This window comes from Gopherus flavomarginatus, chromosome 1 (genome assembly GCF_025201925.1).
Source record: "Gopherus flavomarginatus isolate rGopFla2 chromosome 1, rGopFla2.mat.asm, whole genome shotgun sequence".
Taxonomy (NCBI): Eukaryota; Metazoa; Chordata; order Testudines; family Testudinidae; genus Gopherus; species Gopherus flavomarginatus.
In genome coordinates, this window is record NC_066617.1 from 26,659,426 (window position 1) to 26,680,810 (window position 21,385).

General features: G+C 42.9%; 1 protein-coding gene across 2 annotated transcripts in view; it reads left to right on the forward strand.

Annotated features, from left to right (window-relative positions):
• The window catches only part of FAM185A (family with sequence similarity 185 member A), an 87,018-nt gene that overhangs the window by 24,100 nt on the left and 41,533 nt on the right, over positions 1-21,385 (forward strand). For both annotated transcript variants that reach the window (XM_050936953.1, XM_050936954.1), the window contains exons 4-5: positions 13,360-13,498; positions 20,673-20,714. In XM_050936953.1, the coding sequence (XP_050792910.1) occupies positions 13,360-13,498; positions 20,673-20,714 (181 nt within the window). The remainder of the gene's footprint in view (positions 1-13,359; positions 13,499-20,672; positions 20,715-21,385) is intronic.

A 21,385-nucleotide genomic window follows, 5' to 3' on the forward strand; every position in this document is an offset into this window, starting at 1 on the left:
GAGGGGGAGTCACTCTGTTTGGATTCACAGAGCTTGTGTCTGTGTATCTCTCCAGGAGCACCTGGGGGGGGGGGGAAGGGAAAAAGGATTATTTCCCTTTGTTGTGAGACTCAAGGGATTTGGGTCTTGGGGTCCCCAGGGAAGGTTTTTCAGGGGGACCAGAGTGCCCCAAAACACTCTAATTTTTTGGGTGGTGGCAGCAAGTACCAGGTCCAAGCTGGTAACTAAGCTTGGAGGTTTTCAATGCTAACCCCCATATTTTGGATGCTAAGGTCCAAATCTGGGACTAAGGTTTGACATGGTGTGCAGTGGTGAGATAGAATCCAGAAGCCAGTAGGAATAGTATATTTTTCTTTTCTCTGCTGGGGACTTTTTAGCAGAGAGAGTTTGGTTTTAAAAAGAAACCAGAGAGAATTTTTTTTTCTGCTCTCTCTGGCAGTTTGTGGCTTGCATATTAAGCAAGAAGCCATTTAGGAGCTGTTACAGGTCTTTTGTCATGCAATAGCTCTCCCATTGAGAGTCATTACCAGCACTATATACATGCACATAAAGTGGTTTTTCAGGTTTACTTAACATTGAAGATTAGCTAAAGGCACTGTTGCTAGGCAGACTTCAGGAGGCAACAGAGAACCTGCAGTTCTGAAGATAAACACCGGAGGGCACCCCAACACAAGAAAACAGGAACCATGACTTCTAAGGCAAAAATTGAGGCCAAAGAACAAATCAAAGAAGCTGAACACAGGCGAGAGATGGAAAAACACAAACAGGAACTAGAAATAAAACAAAAAGAGATGGAGCTGAAAGAAAATGAAGAAAGCATCAAACTGGCAGCCTACCAAAGAGAACAGGCAGCCAAAGAGGCAGCACACAAAAGAAAACTAGAAGAAGAAGAGGTGGCCCACCGAAGGAAACAAGCAGAAGAAGAGGCGGCCCACCGCCGAGACATGGAAAAACAACAAAAAGAAATGGAAAAAACAACAAAAAGAAAATGAAGAGAAGGAAAAACAGAGAAAACATGAACTGGACTTGGCAAAAGCTGGGCTGCATGTGCCAGCCAACCCTAACAACCCGGCGCCAATTATTGCTCCACAGCATAGGAAATTTCCCACCTACAAGGCAGGTGATGACACCGAGGCCTTCTTGGAAAATTTTGAAAGAGCCTGTCTTGGGTACAGCATCCCCGAAGACCAGTACATGGTAGAATTGAGGTCACAGCTCAGTGGACCTTTAGCAGAAGTGGCAGCTGAAATGCCTAAGCAGCAAATGAATGACTATAAACTTTTTCAAACCAAGGCCAGATACAGAATGGGGATAACCCCAGATCATGCCCGTCGGCGCTTCAGAACCCAAAAGTGGAAACCAGATGTGTCATTTCCCAAACACGCCTACTACGTTGCAAAAAATTATGAGGCCTGGATATCAGGACACAATGTTAAAACCTTGGAAGAACTGCACCTCCTCATACAAATGGAGCAGTTCTTGGATGGTGTTCCTGAAGACATCACACGGTACATACAAGATGGAAAACCCAAAGATCTCGCTGAGGCGGGGGAGATTGGAGCCAAATGGATGGAAGTGGCAGAAAGCAAGAAAGCTACTGTCAAGGGGAACGATTACCCCAGGGGGCACACCGACCATAAACCCTACAACCGAGGACAGCCAAAGACCCCACATACCACCCAAGTAAAGCCACAGACACCCTACTCTTCCACCTCACCAGTCTCCAGTAACTCACCTCGGCCCAGTGACCCATCAGATGGAAGATGCTTTAAGTGTAATGAACTGGGACATATCAAGGCCAACTGTCCCAAGAACACCATGCGAGTGCAATTCATTACACCACCATCACACCAAAGATCCCCAGGCCCGGATGCCTCTCAAATACCCTTGGAGCGAAGGGAAAATTTGAGAGTGGGCGGAAAGAAGGTTACTGCGTGGAGAGACACGGGGGCACAAGTGTCAGCTATCCACCAATCCTTCGTTGACCCCAAATTCATCAACCCAAAGGCCAAAGTTACAATTTACCCCTTCATGTCAAAAGCTGTAGACTTGCCTACAACTCTCAACTGCCTGTCCAGTACAAAGGCTGGTCAGGAATGTGGACTTTTGCAGTCTATGACAATTATCCTATCCCCATGCTACTGGGGGAAGACTTGGCCAACCAGGTGAGGCGGGCCAAGAGAGTGGGAATGGTTACACGTAGCCAAACCAGGCAAGCTTCCAGACCCATTCCTGTTCCTGAACCGTCCACAGACGCCCCGTCTGGGTTACCAGAGACCCAGACAGAGGTAGTGGACCCGGATTCCAGGCCAACCACTGAAACAGCCACAGCACTTCCAGTCCCAGGCCCAGAACTGGAACAGCAACCAGCACCAGCAATTGCAACCCTATCTTCAAACTCAACGCCAGAGGGCGCCAGCGAGCCACAACTGGCAGAAGCAACAGACAGCCATACCCAAAAGGCTCAGCCAGAGCCTGAAATACCCTCAGGCGGAGAGCGGTTCACCAGCACCGGAAACAACCCCATCACCTACATTGCTTCCAGAGGGACCAAGCCCAAGTCCACAGTCTGAGGAAGAACTGGTGACCCCAGCCTCAAGGGAACAGTTCCAGACTGAGCAGGAAGCAGATGACAGCCTTCAGAAAGCTTGGGTGGCGGCAAGGAGCACCCCACCGCCTCTCAGCTCTTCTAATCGATCCCGGTTTGTTATAGACCAAGGACTTTTATACAAGGAAATTCTTTCTGGTGGACACCGGGGAGAATGGCAGCCGCAAAAACAGTTGGTGGTTCCAACTAAGTACCGGGGGAAGCTCTTAAGCTTAGCCCATGATCATCCCAGTGGCCATGCTGGGGTGAACAGAACCAAGGACCGGTTGGGGAAGTCCTTCCACTGGGAGGGGATGGGCAAGGACGTTGCCAAGTATGTCCGGTCTTGTGAGGTATGCCAAAGAGTGGGAAAGCCTCAAGACCAGGTCAAGGCCCCTCTCCAGCCACTCCCCATAATCAAGGTCCCATTTCAGCGAGTAGCTGTGGATATTCTGGGTCCTTTCCCAAAAAAGACACCCAGAGGAAAGCGGTACGTACTGACTTTAGTGGACTTTGCTACCCGATGGCCAGAAGCAGTCGCTCTAGGCAACACCAGGGCTAACACTGTGTGCCTGGCCCTAACAGACATCTTTGCCAGGGTAGGTTGGCCCTCCGACATCCTTCCAGATTCAGGGTCTAATTTCCTGGCAGGGACCATGGAAAAACTGTGGGAAACTCATGGGGTGAATCACTTGGTTGCCACCCCGTACCACCATCAAACCAATGGCCTGGTGGAAAGGTTCAATGGAACTTTGGGGGCCATGATACAAAAATTCATCAACGAATTCTCCAATAATTGGGACCTAGTGTTGCAGCAGTTGCTGTTTGCCTACAGGGCTGTACCACATCCCAGTTTAGGGTTTTCACCATTTGAACTTGTGTATGGTCACAAGGTTAAGGGACCATTACAGTTGGTGAAGCAGCAATGGGAGGGGTTTACGCCTTCTCCAGGAACTAACATTCTGGACTTTGTAAGCAACCTTCAAAGCACCCTCCGACACTCTTTAGCCCTTGCTAGAGAGAACCTAAAGGATGCTCAAGAAGAGCAAAAGGCCTGGTATGACAGACATGCCAGAGAACGTTCCTTCAAGGTAGGAGACCAGGTTATGGTCTTGAAGGCGCAACAGGCCCATAAGATGGAAGCATCATGGGAAGGGCCATTCACGGTCCAAGAGCGCCTGGGAACTGTAAACTACCTCATAGCATTTCCCAATTCCTCACTAAAGCCTAAAGTGTACCATGTTAATTCTCTCAAGCCTTTCTATTCCAGAGACTTACAGGTTTGTCAGTTTACAGTCCAGGGAGATGAGGCTGAGTGGCCTGACGGTGTCTACTACGACGGGAAAAAAGACGGTGGCGTGGAAGAGGTGAACCTCTCAACCACCCTGGAACGTCTGCAGCGGCGACAAATCAAGGAGCTGTGCACTAGCTTCGCCCCATTGTTCTCAGCCACCCCAGGACGGACTGAACGGGCATACCACTCCATTGATACAGGTAATGCTCACCCAATCAGAACCCCACCCTACCGGGTGTCTCCTCATGCCCAAGCTGCTATAGAACGGGAGATCCAGCACATGCTACAGATGGGTATAATCCACTCATCTACCAGTGCCTGGGCATCTCCAGTGGTTCTGGTACCCAAACCAGATGGGGAAATACGCTTTTGCGTGGACTACCGTAAGCTAAATGCGGTAACTCGTCCGGACAACTATCCAGTGCCACGCACCGATGAGCTACTGGAGAAGTTGGGACGTGCCCAGTTCATCTCTACAATAGACTTAACCAAGGGGTACTGGCAAGTACCGCTAGATGAACCTGCCAAGGAGAGGTCAGCATTCGTCACCCATGCGGGGGTGTATGAATTCAATGTCCTTCCTTTCGGCCTTCGAAATGCACCCGCCACCTTCCAGAGGCTGGTAGATGGTCTACTAGCTGGACTGGGAGAATTTGCAGTTGCCTACCTCGATGATGTGGCCATTTTTTCAGACTCCTGGCCCGAACACCTACTACACCTGGAAAAGGTCTTTGAGCGCATCAGGCAGGCCGGACTAACTGTTAAGGCCAAAAAGTGTCAAATAGGCCAAAACAGAGTGACTTACCTGGGGCACCAGGTGGGTCGAGGAACCATAAACCTCCTACAGGCCAAGGTGGATGCTATCCAAAAGTGGCCTGTCCCACGGTCCAAGAAGCAGGTCCAATCCTTCTTAGGCTTGGCCGGATACTACAGGCGATTTGTACCACACTACAGCCAAATCGCTGCCCCATTGACCGACCTGACCAAAAAGACCCAGCCAAATGCAGTTAAGTGGACTGATGAGTGTCAAAAGGCCTTTACCCAGCTTAAGGCGATGTTCATGTCTGACCCTGTGCTCAGGGCCCCGAACTTTGACAAGCCATTCCTAGTAACCACAGATGCATCTGAGCGTGGTATAGGAGCAGTGCTCATGCAGGAAGCAACAGATCACAACTTCCATCCTGTCGTGTTTCTCAGCAAGAAACTGTCTGAGAGGGAAAGTCACTGGTCAGTCAGTGAAAAGGAATGCTATGCCATTGTGTACGCCCTGGAAAAGCTACGCCCATATGTTTGGGGACGGCGGTTCCAACTACAAACTGACCATGCTGCACTAAAGTGGCTTCATACTGCCAAGGGGAACAACAAGAAACTTCTTCGTTGGAGTTTAGCTCTCCAAGATTTTGATTTTGAAATTCAACACATCACAGGAGCTTCTAACAAAGTTGCTGATGCTCTGTCCCGTGAGAGTTTCCCAGAATTCAGTAGTTAAAAAGTGTTCTTAAAATGTAGAAGTCTGTTAGTTGTACACTTAGTAGTATATGTAAAGGTGCATGTGTTGTAGTAATCTGTTTATTTTAAAGTTCTAGAAGGAAATCGCCGCCAGTGAGCTTCCCCACTGTCTGCAATTTGGGGGGCGTGTCATAAACAGGTAGCTAAGGGTTAATGTCTCTTTCAACTGAAGCACCTGACCAGAGGACCAATCAGGAAACCGGATTTTTTTCAACTCTGGGTGGAGGGAAGTTTGTGTCTGAGTCTTTTGTCTGTCTGCCTGCTTTCTCTGAGCTTTGGAGAAGTAGTTTCTGTTTTCTAATCTTCTGTTTCTAAGTGTAAGGACAAAGAGATCAGATAGTAAGTTATATGGTTTCTTTTCTTTGGTATTTGCATGAATATAAGTGCTGGAGTGCTTTGATTTGTATTCTTTTTGAATAAGGCTGTTTATTCAATATTCTTTTAAGCAATTGACCCTGTATTTTGTCACCTTAATACAGAGAGACCATTTGTATGTATTTTTTCTTTCTTTTTTATATAAAGCTTTCTTTTAAGACCTGTTGGAGTTTTCTTTTCTGGGAAATTTCAGGGAAATTGAGTCTGTACTCACCAGGGAATTGGTGGGAGGAAGAAATCAGGGGGAGATCTGTGTGTGTTGGATTTGCTAGCCTGATTTTGCATTCCCTCTGGGTGAAGAGGAAAGTGCTTTTGTTTCCAGGACTGGGAACGGAGAGGGGGAGTCACTCTGTTTGGATTCACAGAGCTTGTGTCTGTGTATCTCTCCAGGAGCACCTGGGGGGGGGGGAAGGGAAAAAGGATTATTTCCCTTTGTTGTGAGACTCAAGGGATTTGGGTCTTGGGGTTCCCAGGGAAGGTTTTTCAGGGGGACCAGAGTGCCCCAAAACACTCTAATTTTTTGGGTGGTGGCAGCAAGTACCAGGTCCAAGCTGGTAACTAAGCTTGGAGGTTTTCAATGCTAACCCCCATATTTTGGACGCTAAGGTCCAAATCTGGGACTAAGGTTTGACAGCACCTGCCATCACCTCTGCCTGAAAGCATGGATCCTGCACTGCTGACCAGTCTGGTGATGAGCATTATGAACACAACGTGACTAGTCCTCCTGTATTTCATAAGCTATGAAACAGAAAATGAATCAGTGGTGCCTGCCCTGCTGTGTGCCATGTAAAGAAAGAAATCAAGATTGCTGCTGACATTCCCGGGGCAGCTGCACACGGTGGACTGTCAGTACTGGGCTCGAAAAACAAGCATCACGTGGTGGGATTGCATCGTGATGAATGTAGGGGATGACGAGCAGTGGCTGCAGAACTTTTGGATGCGCAAATCCACCTTCCTGGAACTGTGTGGGGAGCTCGCCCCAACACTGCAGCATAAGGACACCAGAATGGAGAAGCGAGTGGCAAGTGCTGTGTGGAAACTGTCAACTCCAGACTGCTCCCTGTCAGTCGCAAATCAGTTTGTAGGTGGAAAATCCACCGTGGGGATTGTGGTGATGCAAATGTGCAGGGCCGTTAATCGCCGCCTCCTACAAAGAACTGACTCTTCATAACGTTTAGGAAATACTTGATGGCTTCAAGGCTTTGGGATTCCCTAACTGCAGCGGGGCAATAGATGGAAGACATATCCTTCTTTTGACCCCAGACCATCTTGAGAAGGAGAACATCAACTGAAAGGGCTACTTCTACATGATCTTGCAGGCACTGGTAGATCACTGGGGCTGTTTCACTGACATCAATATGGGGTGGTCAGGGAAGGTCCATGATGCACACATCTTTAGAAGCACTGGACTGTGTGGAAAGCTGCAAGCTGGGACTTTCTTTCCAGACCAGAAGCTTCCAGTAGGGGATGTGGAAATGCCCATAGTGATCCTGAGGGACCTGCCTATCCCTTGCTCCCATGGCTCATGAAGCCTTACACCGGGAACCTAAACAGCAGCAAGTAGTGCTTCAACAACTGGCTCAGCAGGTGCCAAATAACCGTTGGATGTGCTTTTGGCAGATTAAAAGGTTGTTGGACTGCCTTTTGGGCAGGTTAGACCTTGGTGAGGAAAGTATTCCTATGGTCCTTGCAGCCTGCTGTATTCTGTAGAATATTTGCAAAGCGAAGGGAGAAAAGTTTCCCCAGAGGTGGAGGGTTGAGTTGATTGGCCGGCTGCTGAGTTTGAGCAGCCAGATACAGGGCAATTAGAAGGGCACAGCAGGGTGCTATTTGAATCAGGGAGGCTTTGAAGGAACATTTTGACAATGATTCCTAGGAATGTGTCTTTATATGAAGCCAGGCAATGTTTATTTGGCTCCCTGAAGGACCCCTGTAGTGCTTGCTTCCTGAGTGTTAATTGTACTGAGCAAATATTCCTGACAATAGCCACTGTGTTTGAATGTTAGCATCAACTAATGTGTGTATGACACAAATACAAAGTCAATTTGTATAAAAGAATAAAGTTTAATAGCAGAACAAAACACAAATATTTCTTCAAACAGGGACATGGAAATGAGGAGCAGTCTTGCAATTTGTCTCTCAGAGCTGTGTGTAACTCCAGCTTTTATTCTGCAACCAGTCTCTAGGGGTGGAATGCAAGGGGTACTGCGAGGGACCGAGAATATGCATGGAATGTGGGGGGGGTGTTTGGGGAGGGCATGTAATGGAGTTCTGTATTGGCTGTAGAGGGACTTGTGCATGGATGTGCTCTGACTGCAGCCTAATGAGGGACTTGAGCATCTCTCTGTGGTCCTCCAGTAGCTTAATCATCCACTGTCCTGTCCAGGCTATCCAGCCTGAGTCTTTCATTGTCTCCCTCCATGCTCTTACTTCGCTATCTGCTGTATCTGTTGACTTCAGCACTTCTTGAAACAGGTTCATCACCTTATCTGATGGAGGTGCTCTGCCAGTGTGGAGGGGTGGGTCCTCAAGGGTACATCTGCAGAAGCCAAAGAAACAATGAACAGATTCTGTATTGTGAGTGTGCTCATGCCTGTGAAATCACAAAAGTTGCGCCTCTTTCTCACTGTCCCTTGGCTAGCACACAGCTCAGCACGAGTCCCAAACATGGTGAGTTCATAGATTCATAGACTCTAAGACAGGAAAGGACCTCGAGAGGTCATCGAGTCCAGTCCCCTGCTTTCATGGCAGGACCAAATACTGTCTAGACCATCCCTGATAGACATTTATCTAACCTACTCTTAAATATGTCCAGTCAGCAGGGTGGGAAGGGGGAATGGTCAAGAAGGTAACAAGGGCCTGGGTGGTCTGCAAAGGGAATTCCTACCAGCACCTAGGGAGACTATTCTGAATATTGGTACCCTTTTCCACAGATGGGTAATCAGACCTGATCTCTCACTCCTGAGGGTAACCCAGGATGCAAGGGTGCATCTCCTGCATGCCATATGGCTTCAGACTAGCTCCATATGCTGCTTGACTGTGCTGCTCTGGTCCCTGCAGAAATGATTACCAGTTGGTGAAGCAAATTTTCCCACAGTGTGGGGAGAAACAAGGCAGCTCTGCCAAGGAATCTTCAATAGAAGATTGCAGAATAGCTGCAGGAAAGTTTCGTAGAGATCTCTATGGAGGTTTCCTGTGACCTCCCGGTCTACATTAACATCTTTTCTGCCAGCCCCCTGCTGTATATCTGTATATGCTCTGTTGTTAATTTCTTTCCCTTATCTGTCCTTTACCATATAACAAAATACATGAGAGCTCAATCACCTCTCACCATGAAGTATCAAAGCAAAATGTATGCTTACCCATGCTCGTGTCCCCTGCTTCAGATATGCCAGAGTGCTGGGACTGGCTATACCCCTCTGGAGTCAAAAAGAGGTCCTAACTCGCCGTGCTACCAGATCACCCTGTTGTGTGTTTCACCTCATCCTCCAACTCCATTTCCTCATCTACACTTCATCCTCAGAGTTGACTGCGCTGGCCACTGCCTCTAGTCCACTTGAAGTATCCACTGGGCTATTGGCGGTAGAGATGAGGTTGCCACCAAGGATGGCGTGCAGTTACTTGTAGAAGCGGCATGTCTTCAGTGCTGCACCAGAGCAACGGCTGGCCTCCCTTGCCTTCTGGCACGCCTGCCTCAGCTCCTTGATTTTAGCATGGCCCTGCTGCATGTCCCTTTTGTGCCCCTTCTCCTGCATGCCGCTAGCAATCAGCCCATAGGAATCAAAGCTCCTAAGCCTAGAGCAAAGCTGCAACTGTATAGCCTCCTCTTCCCATAGACCCAGTGTGATCCAGCAGCTCCGGTGTATTCCATGGGGAAGCACGTCTGTTGCAGAAAGCCAGCATGATCAGCTAGGAAGATGCTGTGTGAACTGTCCAGGCCGAGTAAACAGGAAGAGGAATTTCAAAAATTCCCAGGCCCTTAAAAGGCAGAGGGGCACATACATATGTGCCTTCAGGGCAAAGGAGTTCAAACTGTTGACCAGACCGGTCAGGGTGGGCATTGTGGGACACCTCCTGGAGGCCAGTTAGGGTGACATACAAAAACACAGTGTCTACATTGAAGCTGTGTCACTCTAACTATGTCACAAAAAGCCCTGTGCCTTTTGTCGAGGTGGTTTTATTATGTCAGCACAGCACGGGAATTACATCGGTGGGAGTTGCATTTCAATGTGTACACCTCCACTGTTTTGTCAATGAAAGCTGACTTTTGTTGACAAAATTGTGTAGCAGGGACAAGGCCTTAGAGGGAGAGTTTTCAGAGGCATAAAGAGCAGTTAGGCACCGAACTTCCATTCACTTTCCATCTGAGTTGGGTACCTAACTGCCAGTTGTGCCTTTGAAAATCTCTCCCTCAACCTTTTTAAAAATGAAAGCTTAAATTCTGGAACATAATTTTGAGGGACATGTTGGTTTGTGTGGCAACTGCCACAGCTATGGAATTGCTGAATACATGGAATCTTGATTGCAGTAGAGCAGTTTAGTTGTAAATAAAATGATATTTAAATGACTTTTCAGAAGTTGGCAGCAATCTATGAACGTTATTGAATTATATGAGGTCTGAGACCAAATATCACTCCAGCTGTGCACTGTATATGAAATATAGGGTTAGAGTCTGGCCTATGCCTCTAAAGCCTAAGCTATAAACCATCTTTGTGCCCTCCTAATCCTAGGTTCTCTGGGGGTTAGAGAGGCCCCTTACATAACTTAATTTAGGACCCAGGGCTAAGGCAGCCTCCCCATTGCCCTGTGGGTTCCAATGTGGCCCAAAATCTCTGCAGTGCTGTGACCCTGACACCATCCCTGCTCCCAGCATGCCCCTATGTCAGCGCTTGTAAGGGTGTTCTCAAGAGCGGTCTTCCACTGTGCGTGTACCTTTGCAGTACCCCCAGTGAGGTACAGGGCTCTTAAGACACCTATATGCTGGTTTGGCTGTTTTATGTGGAATAAAGGGGCTGTAATGAGAGCGTGGATTTCACTCCCAAACTTAGTTGTCTGTAAGCTCAATAGTGGGTTAGAGAGGTAGAGAACCTTAGGCAGAAGAGTTTGATGACACGTCCTTATATTTGTAAGAACTTTTCTACATCACATCCTTTTCAGAGGATTGTATGGGATGGGAGATTGGTTTTTCTCATGCATTTGTTCATCTTATAAGGCGAAGATAGCATTAAAATGCCAAAGTGGATTTTAAGATGAGCTGATGTATACCACAAGGCTGTAAATCATTTCATAGGATGGATAATGATTTTACACAATACATTTCGTTAAGGAAAGAGGCAAAGCTGGCAAATTTAAAACATGCTGAACAGCCGTGTAACTTGAATTATTATATAATTACAAAACAAATCATGCTGAACTTGTAAGTATTGGATCGCTTGGTAAATTGGGCCCAAGTAAACAATATGCATTTTAATATGGCCAAATGTAAATTTATATTTCTAGGAACAAAACGGGTAGGCTATACTTGCAGGATGGAGGACTCTTGCCTAGGAAGCAGCAACTTCATAAAGTCTTGGGGGTCATGGTGGATAATCAGCTGAATGTGAGCTTCCAGTCTGATGCTGGGGCCAAAAAATCTACTGCGATCCTTGGCTGTATAAAAACAGAGGAATATGTAGTATAAGTAGGGAGGTTATATTACTTTTGTATTTAGCACTCGTGTGACTACTGGAATACTGTGTCCAGTTCTGATGTCAACAATACAGGAAGGATGCTGATAAATTGGAGAGGGTTCAGAGAAGAGCCACGATAATGATTAAAGGATAGGAAAACACTATTTATAGTGAAAGCCTTAAGGAAGCTCAGTCAATTTAGAATAGAACCTCAGAGTTATGAATACCAGAATGATGAACTGACCAGTCAACCGCACACCTCATTTGGAACTGGAAGTACACAATCAGGCAGCAGCAGAGACCAAAAAAAAATAAAAAATGAAAAAGCAAATACAGTACAGTACTATGTTAAATGTAAACTAGTAAAAAAAAAAAAAAGGGGGGGGAGGGGACAGCATTTTTCTTCTTCATAGTAAAGTTTCAAAGCTGTATTACATCATGTTCAGTTGTAAACTTTTGAAAGAACAACCATAACGTTTTGTTCACAGAGTTACGAACATTTCAGAATTATGAACAACCTCCATTCCTGAGGTGTTCGTAACTCTGAGGTTCTACTATAGTTTAACAAAGAGAAGGTTAAAAGGAGATTTGATCACAGTCTATAAGCACCCAGATCTGGAACAAAAATTTGATAATTGACACTTCAGTCTAGCAGAGAAAAGTATAACATGATCCAATGGCTGGAGGTTGGAGTTAGAGACATTCAGACTGGAGATAAGGTGCAAATTTTTAACAGTGAAGTAACCATTGGAACAATTTACCAAGGATTGTGGTGGATTTCCATCACTGGCAATTTTAAAATCAAAATTGGATGTGTTTCTAAAAGTTGTGCTCTAGTTCAAACAGGAATTAATTTAGGGAATCTTGTGGTCTATTTCATACAGGAGATCAGTCTAGATGATCTTAGTGGTCCTTCTGACATTATAATCTATGAATCTATACGAATTTAATTCTTTTCTTTGTAATCACATGAGAATGCATCTCCTACTATGTATGTCCAAATAGTTACAAGTCTGACTATTAGCACAAAGGCCAAGTTCTACTTACTCCCACTCTGTACCCCTCCAGTCTGTCCAAGATGATACCTTCAAATTCCAGCCATGTTGGATTTAAACCCTGTGCTTTCACCTTTAAGGCTCTGCTTAGCTTGGGGTCCTGATCTATGGATTAGGACTCGCGCGACAGTAATACAACAACTACTAATAATGATATTACTTTGCTCTGGCTGTCTTTTATCAGTTTTTCATGTGTCGTTCACAAAGTGAGGCAGTGAAAAGTCTGAGTAAACAACAGAACAGAACCTTCAAACCCACATGGGGCAAGAGGAACAATGTTCATATTATGTTTTATGTATAGTGTTGGTATGGTGTTGTTCACAGTACACTACTTCCTATGAAAGCACGTCATTTTAACTTCATCTCTTAAATATCTGCAAAAGTCTGTCTCAAGATCACTAACCCTCAGTTATTAATTTTGATCATATTCTGTAACTTATTTTTGAAACAGATTAAACTTACTTCATTTTGTACATTCTGGCTGAGATCTTTAACTCCCCTTGTTTGGAGTCATGTGAGTAACACACAGGACTGGAACCTTATTGTTGGTTGTGCCACAGACTCTCTTGTGTTGCCTTTAAAAATCCTTTAAACCTCTCTGCCTCAGGTTCTCCACCTGTAAAATGGGTGTAATAATATTTCCTTTCCACGTAAAGATTAATTCGGTTTATGCTTCTAAAGTGCTTTAAAGTCCTTGAATGGAAGTGCAGAATATGATGATTTATTTTGTGTGTTGCGTAGCTTCTAGCTGAGATCTGACACTCCACTTGTGTTTTGTATCTGGGTAAATGCATGTCATGTAGTTCTGTTGCCTCTCAAAGAGAGCTGGCATATTTCCATGGTGCTTATTTCAGCTCGTTTCTCTTACAGAGTGTGAATATAGAGAAACTACAGGGAACATCCATCAAAATTTCTACTGAAGATGGTTTGTTGAAAACCAAATATCTTTATGCAGAATCTTCATTTCTGTCTTCAGCAGCTGGTGATATTCTACTGGGAAGTATTCATGGTAAGACAGAAAAGGCAAAATACAGTCTGGAACTTAGCAGACATGCAGGTATCTATAGTGTTAATTATAAAAACAAAATGACTGCTCCCATAAGGCTGGGGTCCTAAATAATCAACTGCAGACACAGCAGCCGAGCAAACCAGACTCAAACAGTTCAACACAGGCAAATGCTAAAATGATGAGGTCACCATATATAAGACAAATTAATTAATTCTTCCTCTGCTGTAAATAATATTGTATTTTAAAGATACTTCCATAAGTAAGCTAGTTATAGTAAGGAAAAAGCATATAAGGAAGAAACATACAACATTTTTAGGGATATAAATTAACAATTTGCCATAGAGTTAAATAGTGAAAAATACCACAGATAAAAGGAACATCAGTGGTAAAACTATACTTTGTTTTTAAATATCTGTTTTTATCTCTTAACATAAATCAAAGGGGTAAACCTGTTTAACAAGACTTCTGGGTAGAATTTGGTTACGATGACTTAAAGTGATACTATTTTTATTAGAAGTATTTTCTCTGTGTTTGTGCTGGCCCCCTGTATAGCTAGTACACTGCCAATTTACAATTTTCTAGGTCAAATGTCATATTTTTTCCCCAAATGTTTTTCATCCAGAATTGGAAGGATGGCTAACATGGGTCTCTTTCATATTAGTAATAGTGGTGGTTGGAACCTGGTCCCCAGTAATAATTCACCAGAGTTCCCATTGAGCACTTCCTCTCTATTCTTGATATGTTTATAGTGATTTTGAAGCTAAATTAGACAAACTGGAGCATGTACCAACAGTGAAAATTACTCACGTTGGCACAAGTTCCAATCTTTAACTATAGGCCACCAAAACAACTTGCTGCAATTTCATGAAGGCTGCAGATTTTTACCTCACTCCAGAAGTGCTGCTTCTCCTTCTGATCTGTATTAAAAAAAAAAAACAACAACAATACTTTGAAGGTAAATCACTTTCACAATCCACATATCTAAAGCTGTGTTGTAATTTCAGTCAGGAACAGCATGAATGCAAATAGAGCTGTATCCAGATTAAACAAATAGTTCTTACCTTACTTCATGTTTATTTTCATAAAGCTCTACATTAAATGGTTCTGGAACTCTTAACACTTGCTCTTTTAACACACAATTCTTTTAAAAATGTTGCTTTTAAAAACAAAAGCAAAAGTAGATCTAAGTTTATTTAATACTTTGAGTGCCTTTTTATGGAACAGTAATTCTTTGTAAACACAGCAGACAAGTATAAGGATCTATTCATGATTATATAGTGCACATGTCATAACGTGCTTTTAACCTGATGGTGAAACTTTAAGACAAATCTTATTTTAAAATAATATATTTCTCTATTTTAGTAATAACACCATAGATTATTAAAATTGACAGTTTTTTTACATTTGAATTTACTCTTTTGCCATTTGTTTACTTTTGCATTTGCCTTAGCTTGAAAATTGTAATTAGTTATTTTTAGTTTTTGTTCTAGTATATTTTGCTTCCTGGGTCTTCTGAATGAGCACAAAGCTGCAACATTTAGGTTGCAAACCCATCAGGAGAGTGTTTATTTGTTAACTAAACTCATTGATACCTTGTAACTAACAGATCTGGCTAGGGCCCTACCAAATTCACAGCCCTGAAAAATGCATCATGGACCATGAAATCTGGTCTTTGGTGTGCTTTTACCCTATACTATACAGATTTCATGGGGGAGACCGGTGTTTCTCAAATTGGGGGTCCTGACCCAAAAGGGAGTTGTGGGGGGGGGGTCACAAGATTATTTTAGGGGGTCTCAGTATTGCTACCCTTACTTCTGCACTACCTTCAGAGCTGGGCAGCCGGAGGGCATTGGCTGTTGACTGGGCACCCAGTTCTGAAGGCAGCACACTGCCAGCAGCAGCGCAGAAGTAAGGATGGCAGTACCATACCATGCCACCCTTACTTCTGCACTGCTGCCTTCAGAGCTGGGTGGCCAGAGAGTGATGGCAGGTGACTGAGGGCCTAGCTCTGCAGGTAGCAGCACAGAAGTAAAGGTGGCAATACTATACCGGGCCAATCCTTATTCTGTGCTGCTGCTGGCAGTGGCTCTACCTTCAGAGCTGGGTTCCTGGCCAGTAGCCGCCGCTTTTCAGCTGTCCAGCTCTGAAGGCAGCGCCGCTGCCAGCAGCTGTGCAGAAGTGAGGGTAGCAGTACCACAACCCCCCTACAGTAACCTTGCAACCCCACACAACTCCTTTTTAGGTTAGGACCCCTACAGTTACAACACTGTGAAATTTCAGATTTAAATAGCTGAAATAGCAGATTGAAATTTTTAAAATCCCGTGACTATGAAAGTGACCAAAATGGACTGTGAATTTGGTAGGGCCCTATATATGGCAAATGCCTCTGGCCAGGCTCCAACTACGATGGCAAAGTTTACTCTTTCCAAAATCAAAGAGAATGCTTAAACCTTAAAGTTGCTGGCCTAGAGAAGAAGAGGGGCAGTGAGGGGTTTGAGTGAGTAGCCAGAGGCTCCCCAGGGAGTGTCAGTGAGCATTGATGGGGATTCAGAGAGAGAGAGGGAGAGTACATTGCAGCAGGGCAAACTGTTTCTCCCAACCTAGAGATGGAGGTAACTAGCTTGCAAGGAAAGATAAGGTTTTGGTAAGAGGAAATGTAGATAGGCCTTCTTTTGTTATATACATTTGCTCTGCTTACTGTGTAGGTAGAGTGAATAAATAATGCTTTGTTTTGAAGAATTGTTTTGAGACATTTAATCAGCTGCTGTCATAGGCTCCTGGAGGTAAAGAGCTTACAGATGCTAAATGCAGTTGAGCCTGTTTGGTTAACACAGATGTAAAGAGGGGGCCTGCAGCCCAGAAATCCAGTTTAGAACCACATCGTTGCTCCCAGAGAAGGAGGGGTGATGGTGGCAAAACCTGTTCCCAGAAGGATGCATTTGTGAGAGATTAAAAGGGATCTAAGTGAGGCCTTGTAACTATCACACAAAGCCTCAACCTGATTTAAATAAATAATTTTTTAAATCAAGTGATTTAAATTAATTATTTGAATTCCCTGAATGTAAACCACAATGCCTTAGCCTGTTGTTGTTTACTTTATCTGATAGACTTACTTACGTGACCGCAATGCATAAAAAAGCGGCCAGTATTAAATTATGTAAGAGTTACTACACTTCGTAGGAGTTAGCATGTAGAATAGACTCATAGACTTTAAGTCCAGAAGGGACCATCATGATTATCTAGTTTGACCTCCTGCATATTGTAGGCCACATAAACCTCACACACCCCATTCCTGTAATAGATCCCTAACCTCTGACTGAATTACATGATTTAAAGACTTCAAGTTACAGTGGATCCACCATTTATACTAGTCTAACCCCGCAAGTCACCTGTGCCCCATGCTGCAGAAGAAGGCGAACCTCCCCACCCAAGGGTCTCTGCAATCTGACCAAAGGGAAAATTCCTTCCCAACCCCAAATATGGCAGTAAGTTAGACCCTGAGCATGTGGGCAAGATCCACTAGCCAGACACCTAGGAAAGAATTCTCTGTAGTAACTCATAGCCCTCCTCATCTAATGTCCCATCACTGGACAGAGGAGATATTTGCTGCTAGCAGTCACAGATCAGCTATATGCCACTGTAGGCAGTCTCATCATACCATCCCCTCCATAAAATTAAGCTCAGTCTTGAAGCCAGTTAGGCTTTTTGTCCCCACTTCTCTCCTTTGTAAGACTGTTCCAAAACTTCTCTGGTGGTTAGGAACTGTTGTCTAATTTCAAGCCTACATTTGTTGATGCCTATTTTATATCTATTTGTTCTTGTGTCTACATTGGTGCTTAACTTAAATAACTCCTCTCCCTCCCTGATATTTATAGAGAGCAATCATATCTCCCCTCAGCCTTCTTTTGGTTAGGCTAAACAAGCCAAGCTCTTTCAGTTGCCTCTCAGAAGGTAGATTTTCCATTCCTAGGATCATCTTAGTAGCCCTTCTCTACACCTGTTTGAGTTTGAATTCATCTTTCTTAAACATGGGAGACCAGAATCACACACAGTATTCCTGATGAGGTCTCACCAGTGCCTTGTATAATGGTAACAGATATTTCCTGTCGCTACTGGAAATACCTCACCTGTGCCTGCCTAGGACTGCATTAGCCTTTTTCACATCTGCATCACGTTGATGGCTCATAGTCATTCTGTGAACAACCAATACACCCAGACCTTTCTCCTCCTCTGTCATATAAGCTTTTGAAATGAACTTTTGATTTAAAAGATCTGGGCTATGTGCAGCATGGAGGAAGGTTAAAATGGGAACTCTCTTATGCTATCATTAACTTATCACCTAGATAGTATAAAGAAGCTATGACATGTGGAAAGGATTGTTATTCTTTGAGGTTGGCACTGTAAAAGCACATGAAAATATGGTCCTTGCACAAAAATGAGTCTTATATATTTTTAATTACAGATTATGGAACTACTATGTGTTAAATGACTTCATTTCAAAATTCTATGAATTGTAGCAGTCTCGTGTTAGCTCCTTCATAGGCATAAGTCTGAATAGCATCACTTCACAATAGAAAATCAAAGCTAAGAAGGAGTGCGAGGATATGAACTCTATCCCTTCCCATGCATCCTAACATGCCTTGTCCCTTTAAGGGCCTAAGTCAGGAATTCACAGGGAAAGCAGTACAATACAAGAGAAATGTGATGCCACTGTTCACATCCCAGGAGCCACATCTTGAGTTGGCTCCAAGCTGACTTTGATGCTGAGACTTATAATATCTATAGATAAACAAAATGTAGGAATGCAGGAAAAGGTTCTAATTAATGTTCAGAAAGAACAGAAATCATTGAAACATTAAGCCACCACCATCAGTGATTTATTAAAGCAGCTAGAGTGCAGTATTTACAGTACTACACTACAACATCACATCCAGTAGTGCAGAATAAACCAACCAATATTTAAATATAGTCAGATCTCCTCTGTGCCAGCCCATATATATTTAGACTCAAGGATTAGTTAGCTGAAAAATTGTAAATTTAACTAAACATTGGAATTAATGGAATAATTAAATGACTTAAAAGTCAGTTTTGTATATACTCCTATGGACATTTCACAACTCAACATGGAAAGAATTCCTCTCTGCCTTCCAAACAAATTGGCTGAGTTAATGTGATTTATGAGAATTCACTGATCTCCAAATGTTTAATGTTCTTCTGGGATCTCTTTAATAATTTATAAACTAGGGGCTAATATCAAGTAAGTGGCTGCAGGTCTGTTTGAGGCACCTGATTACAACAGGTCTGAATCTGGCCCTATGTCTCTTTATGTTGTATAGAAATAAGTATTAATAACCAAAAGGAGGAAAAGAGGAGACCTATACATGGGCTGTACACCTGAGGCTGGAAAGGGCAAGGAAGGAGAAACCCCTTTTAAGTTGTCAGAAGATATACAAACGGTCTTATTCCGTCCTTCGCAATACCTGTTGTCTTCTATGATCGCCCAGTTTGACCTCTGATGTGAAAATTTTCAGTCTTGTTCTGAGGGGCTTGAAAATTATAAATTTCTTTCATCATATTGTTGTCAATTTCCAAATCATGGAAACCATTTTTAAACTGTATTTTGCAGTATACTGCTTTCCTGTGCAGTTCTGCTTGGCATTTTGAATGTATTTTGTGTGTGAATGTTGATCCATAAATATGAGGTATGTGTATAATACCTTCTACCAGCTATTGAGAGACCACTAACTACATGATTTTTTTTAATGAGGTAGATCGTAAGACTTAGGCACTGGCCTTGCAAGCACTGTAGTTGAACAGGAAGAGTACAGTACATGAATTTTACTATGTCTGAAGATATCTGCATATAACACGATGTGGTACTGTCTGATCAGAAATTGACAAGTACAACAAGAGATGATTTTACATGCATCAGCTTCAGATCTCTTGCACTATTCTACGCTTGTTCTCTTTAATCTCTTGGGGCCAGATTGTGTTAGGTGCTTAGAACTATTGAATCCCAATAAAGTCTGTGAAAATTGAGGATGCTTGATATCTCCAGTGAGACCCTCCACACCACTGGTTCTCAACCATTTTTCATTTGTGTACCCCTAAAAAATTTCTAATGGAAGTGCAGACCCCTTTGGAAATCTTAGACACAGTCTGAGGATTCCCAGGGGTTTGTGGACCACGGTTTGAGAACCACTGCTCTACACCTTGCAACACCAGCCCTTTCTTTGTCAAATAGATTGCCCTGGTGTCCATAATAAATGAATATAATACTGTAGTACGGCTGAACAGAATCATGTTTTGCCAAACAAATTAAAAACCGATAAATTATTTATTACTTTCCACGATCTTGATATGTGCTTGCTCAAAAATTACATGTCAGTTTACAATAAACTGATTCCTTTAGCAGATGTATGACTTTGTCGGCTCCTCATTTCATTGAATTCTTTCAAAACAGGGCTGCAGATACTAATGTGATTACTTGCACAGATTGACATTGGAGTCTGACAGGAAGAGAGGTCTGAAGGGAATAGCATGGTAATGTGCAGTGACTCCATAGGAATTTTTTAAGAAGAAGCCCTGCGGTATGAAACAGAAAAACCCCTCCTGGAAAAAAAGTATTATTGCAATCCCCCATGCTGAACTTGGAAAATATATCCCTGTTGGAAGATGGAAACTTTTTTTGATTTGCTGTCTGTATGCCATTTTTGTTACACATACAATTAAACCAATTTAGTCAGCCATATGGCCTATGTATTTAACTATACAATTTAAAAAACAAAACAAAACCTGGCACACAAAAAAAAAATAAAGTATTGGTTGATACCCATGAAATGCTTTTGGCTTTTTTTTTTGTCTATATGTTCATAAAGTTTTACACAAATTATTTTCCATATCTTCATATTTTTAAACTTTATTTCCACATTTGTTAAGAATTTTCATAGAATGCAACTCTGTGAATATAAAATAATATATTTTGTATTGATTTATTTTGTTAATTTTTATGTGCAACCCAAATAAAAATATGTAGACTAGCAGTTGCTTTATGGTCATTGGAGCAGGACTCCCAGATATGCAGATAATGTGTGCAGTCTCCGAATGGACTGTATAAAATAATAAAATAAGTTTCTCTTATCATTAAAACATCGACTATGTTTTTCTCTTGTAGGTGACACAACCCTTCAAACCGAAACAGGGAACATCACAGTAGGTAGGTTCTACTTTCTCTTTAAATAGGATAGCATTCTTGTATTTTTTTTCCAGATGGTATTTAGGTGAAATATATAGATTATTTGTATCTTTAGTAATGTATTTTGTTGTTTTTACTGATGTGATTAAAATGTTTTCTAAGATTCTTGATAAAGAATTGGTTCAGTGCAGGATTGTTTCATTTTGGTTTTGCAAACTGCAAGGAAATACTATAATGCTGGGAAAGATAAAGCTATACATTTAGAAAGACCTCCATTCTTCTTTTAAAAATTCCCAAGCAAGGAAAATTTACCACACCACTTGGTAATCTGTTCCAATGCTGAATTATGCTTACTATGAAAAATTTACCTCTCTTTTCCAGTCTGAATTTTTACTGACCTCAGCTTTCAGCCTTTGGATATTGTTATGCCTTTATCTGCTAGACAAAAGAGCTCTGCAGTATCTGATATCTTCTTTCTCTGTAGATAATTACAGAACATGATCAAGTGTCTTCTTAACCTTTTATTTTGTCTTATGTTTGATGATTAAAACTGAATGGCTGGAATTTTGTCACTCACAAGTAATACTAAATCATTGTTTTATTATTTTATGTCATCCGCAAAGATGCTAGGAGCATCTTTAGAAAATAAAGACAAAATGTTTACAGTCTAAGTGCCACTTTAATCAGTGTGC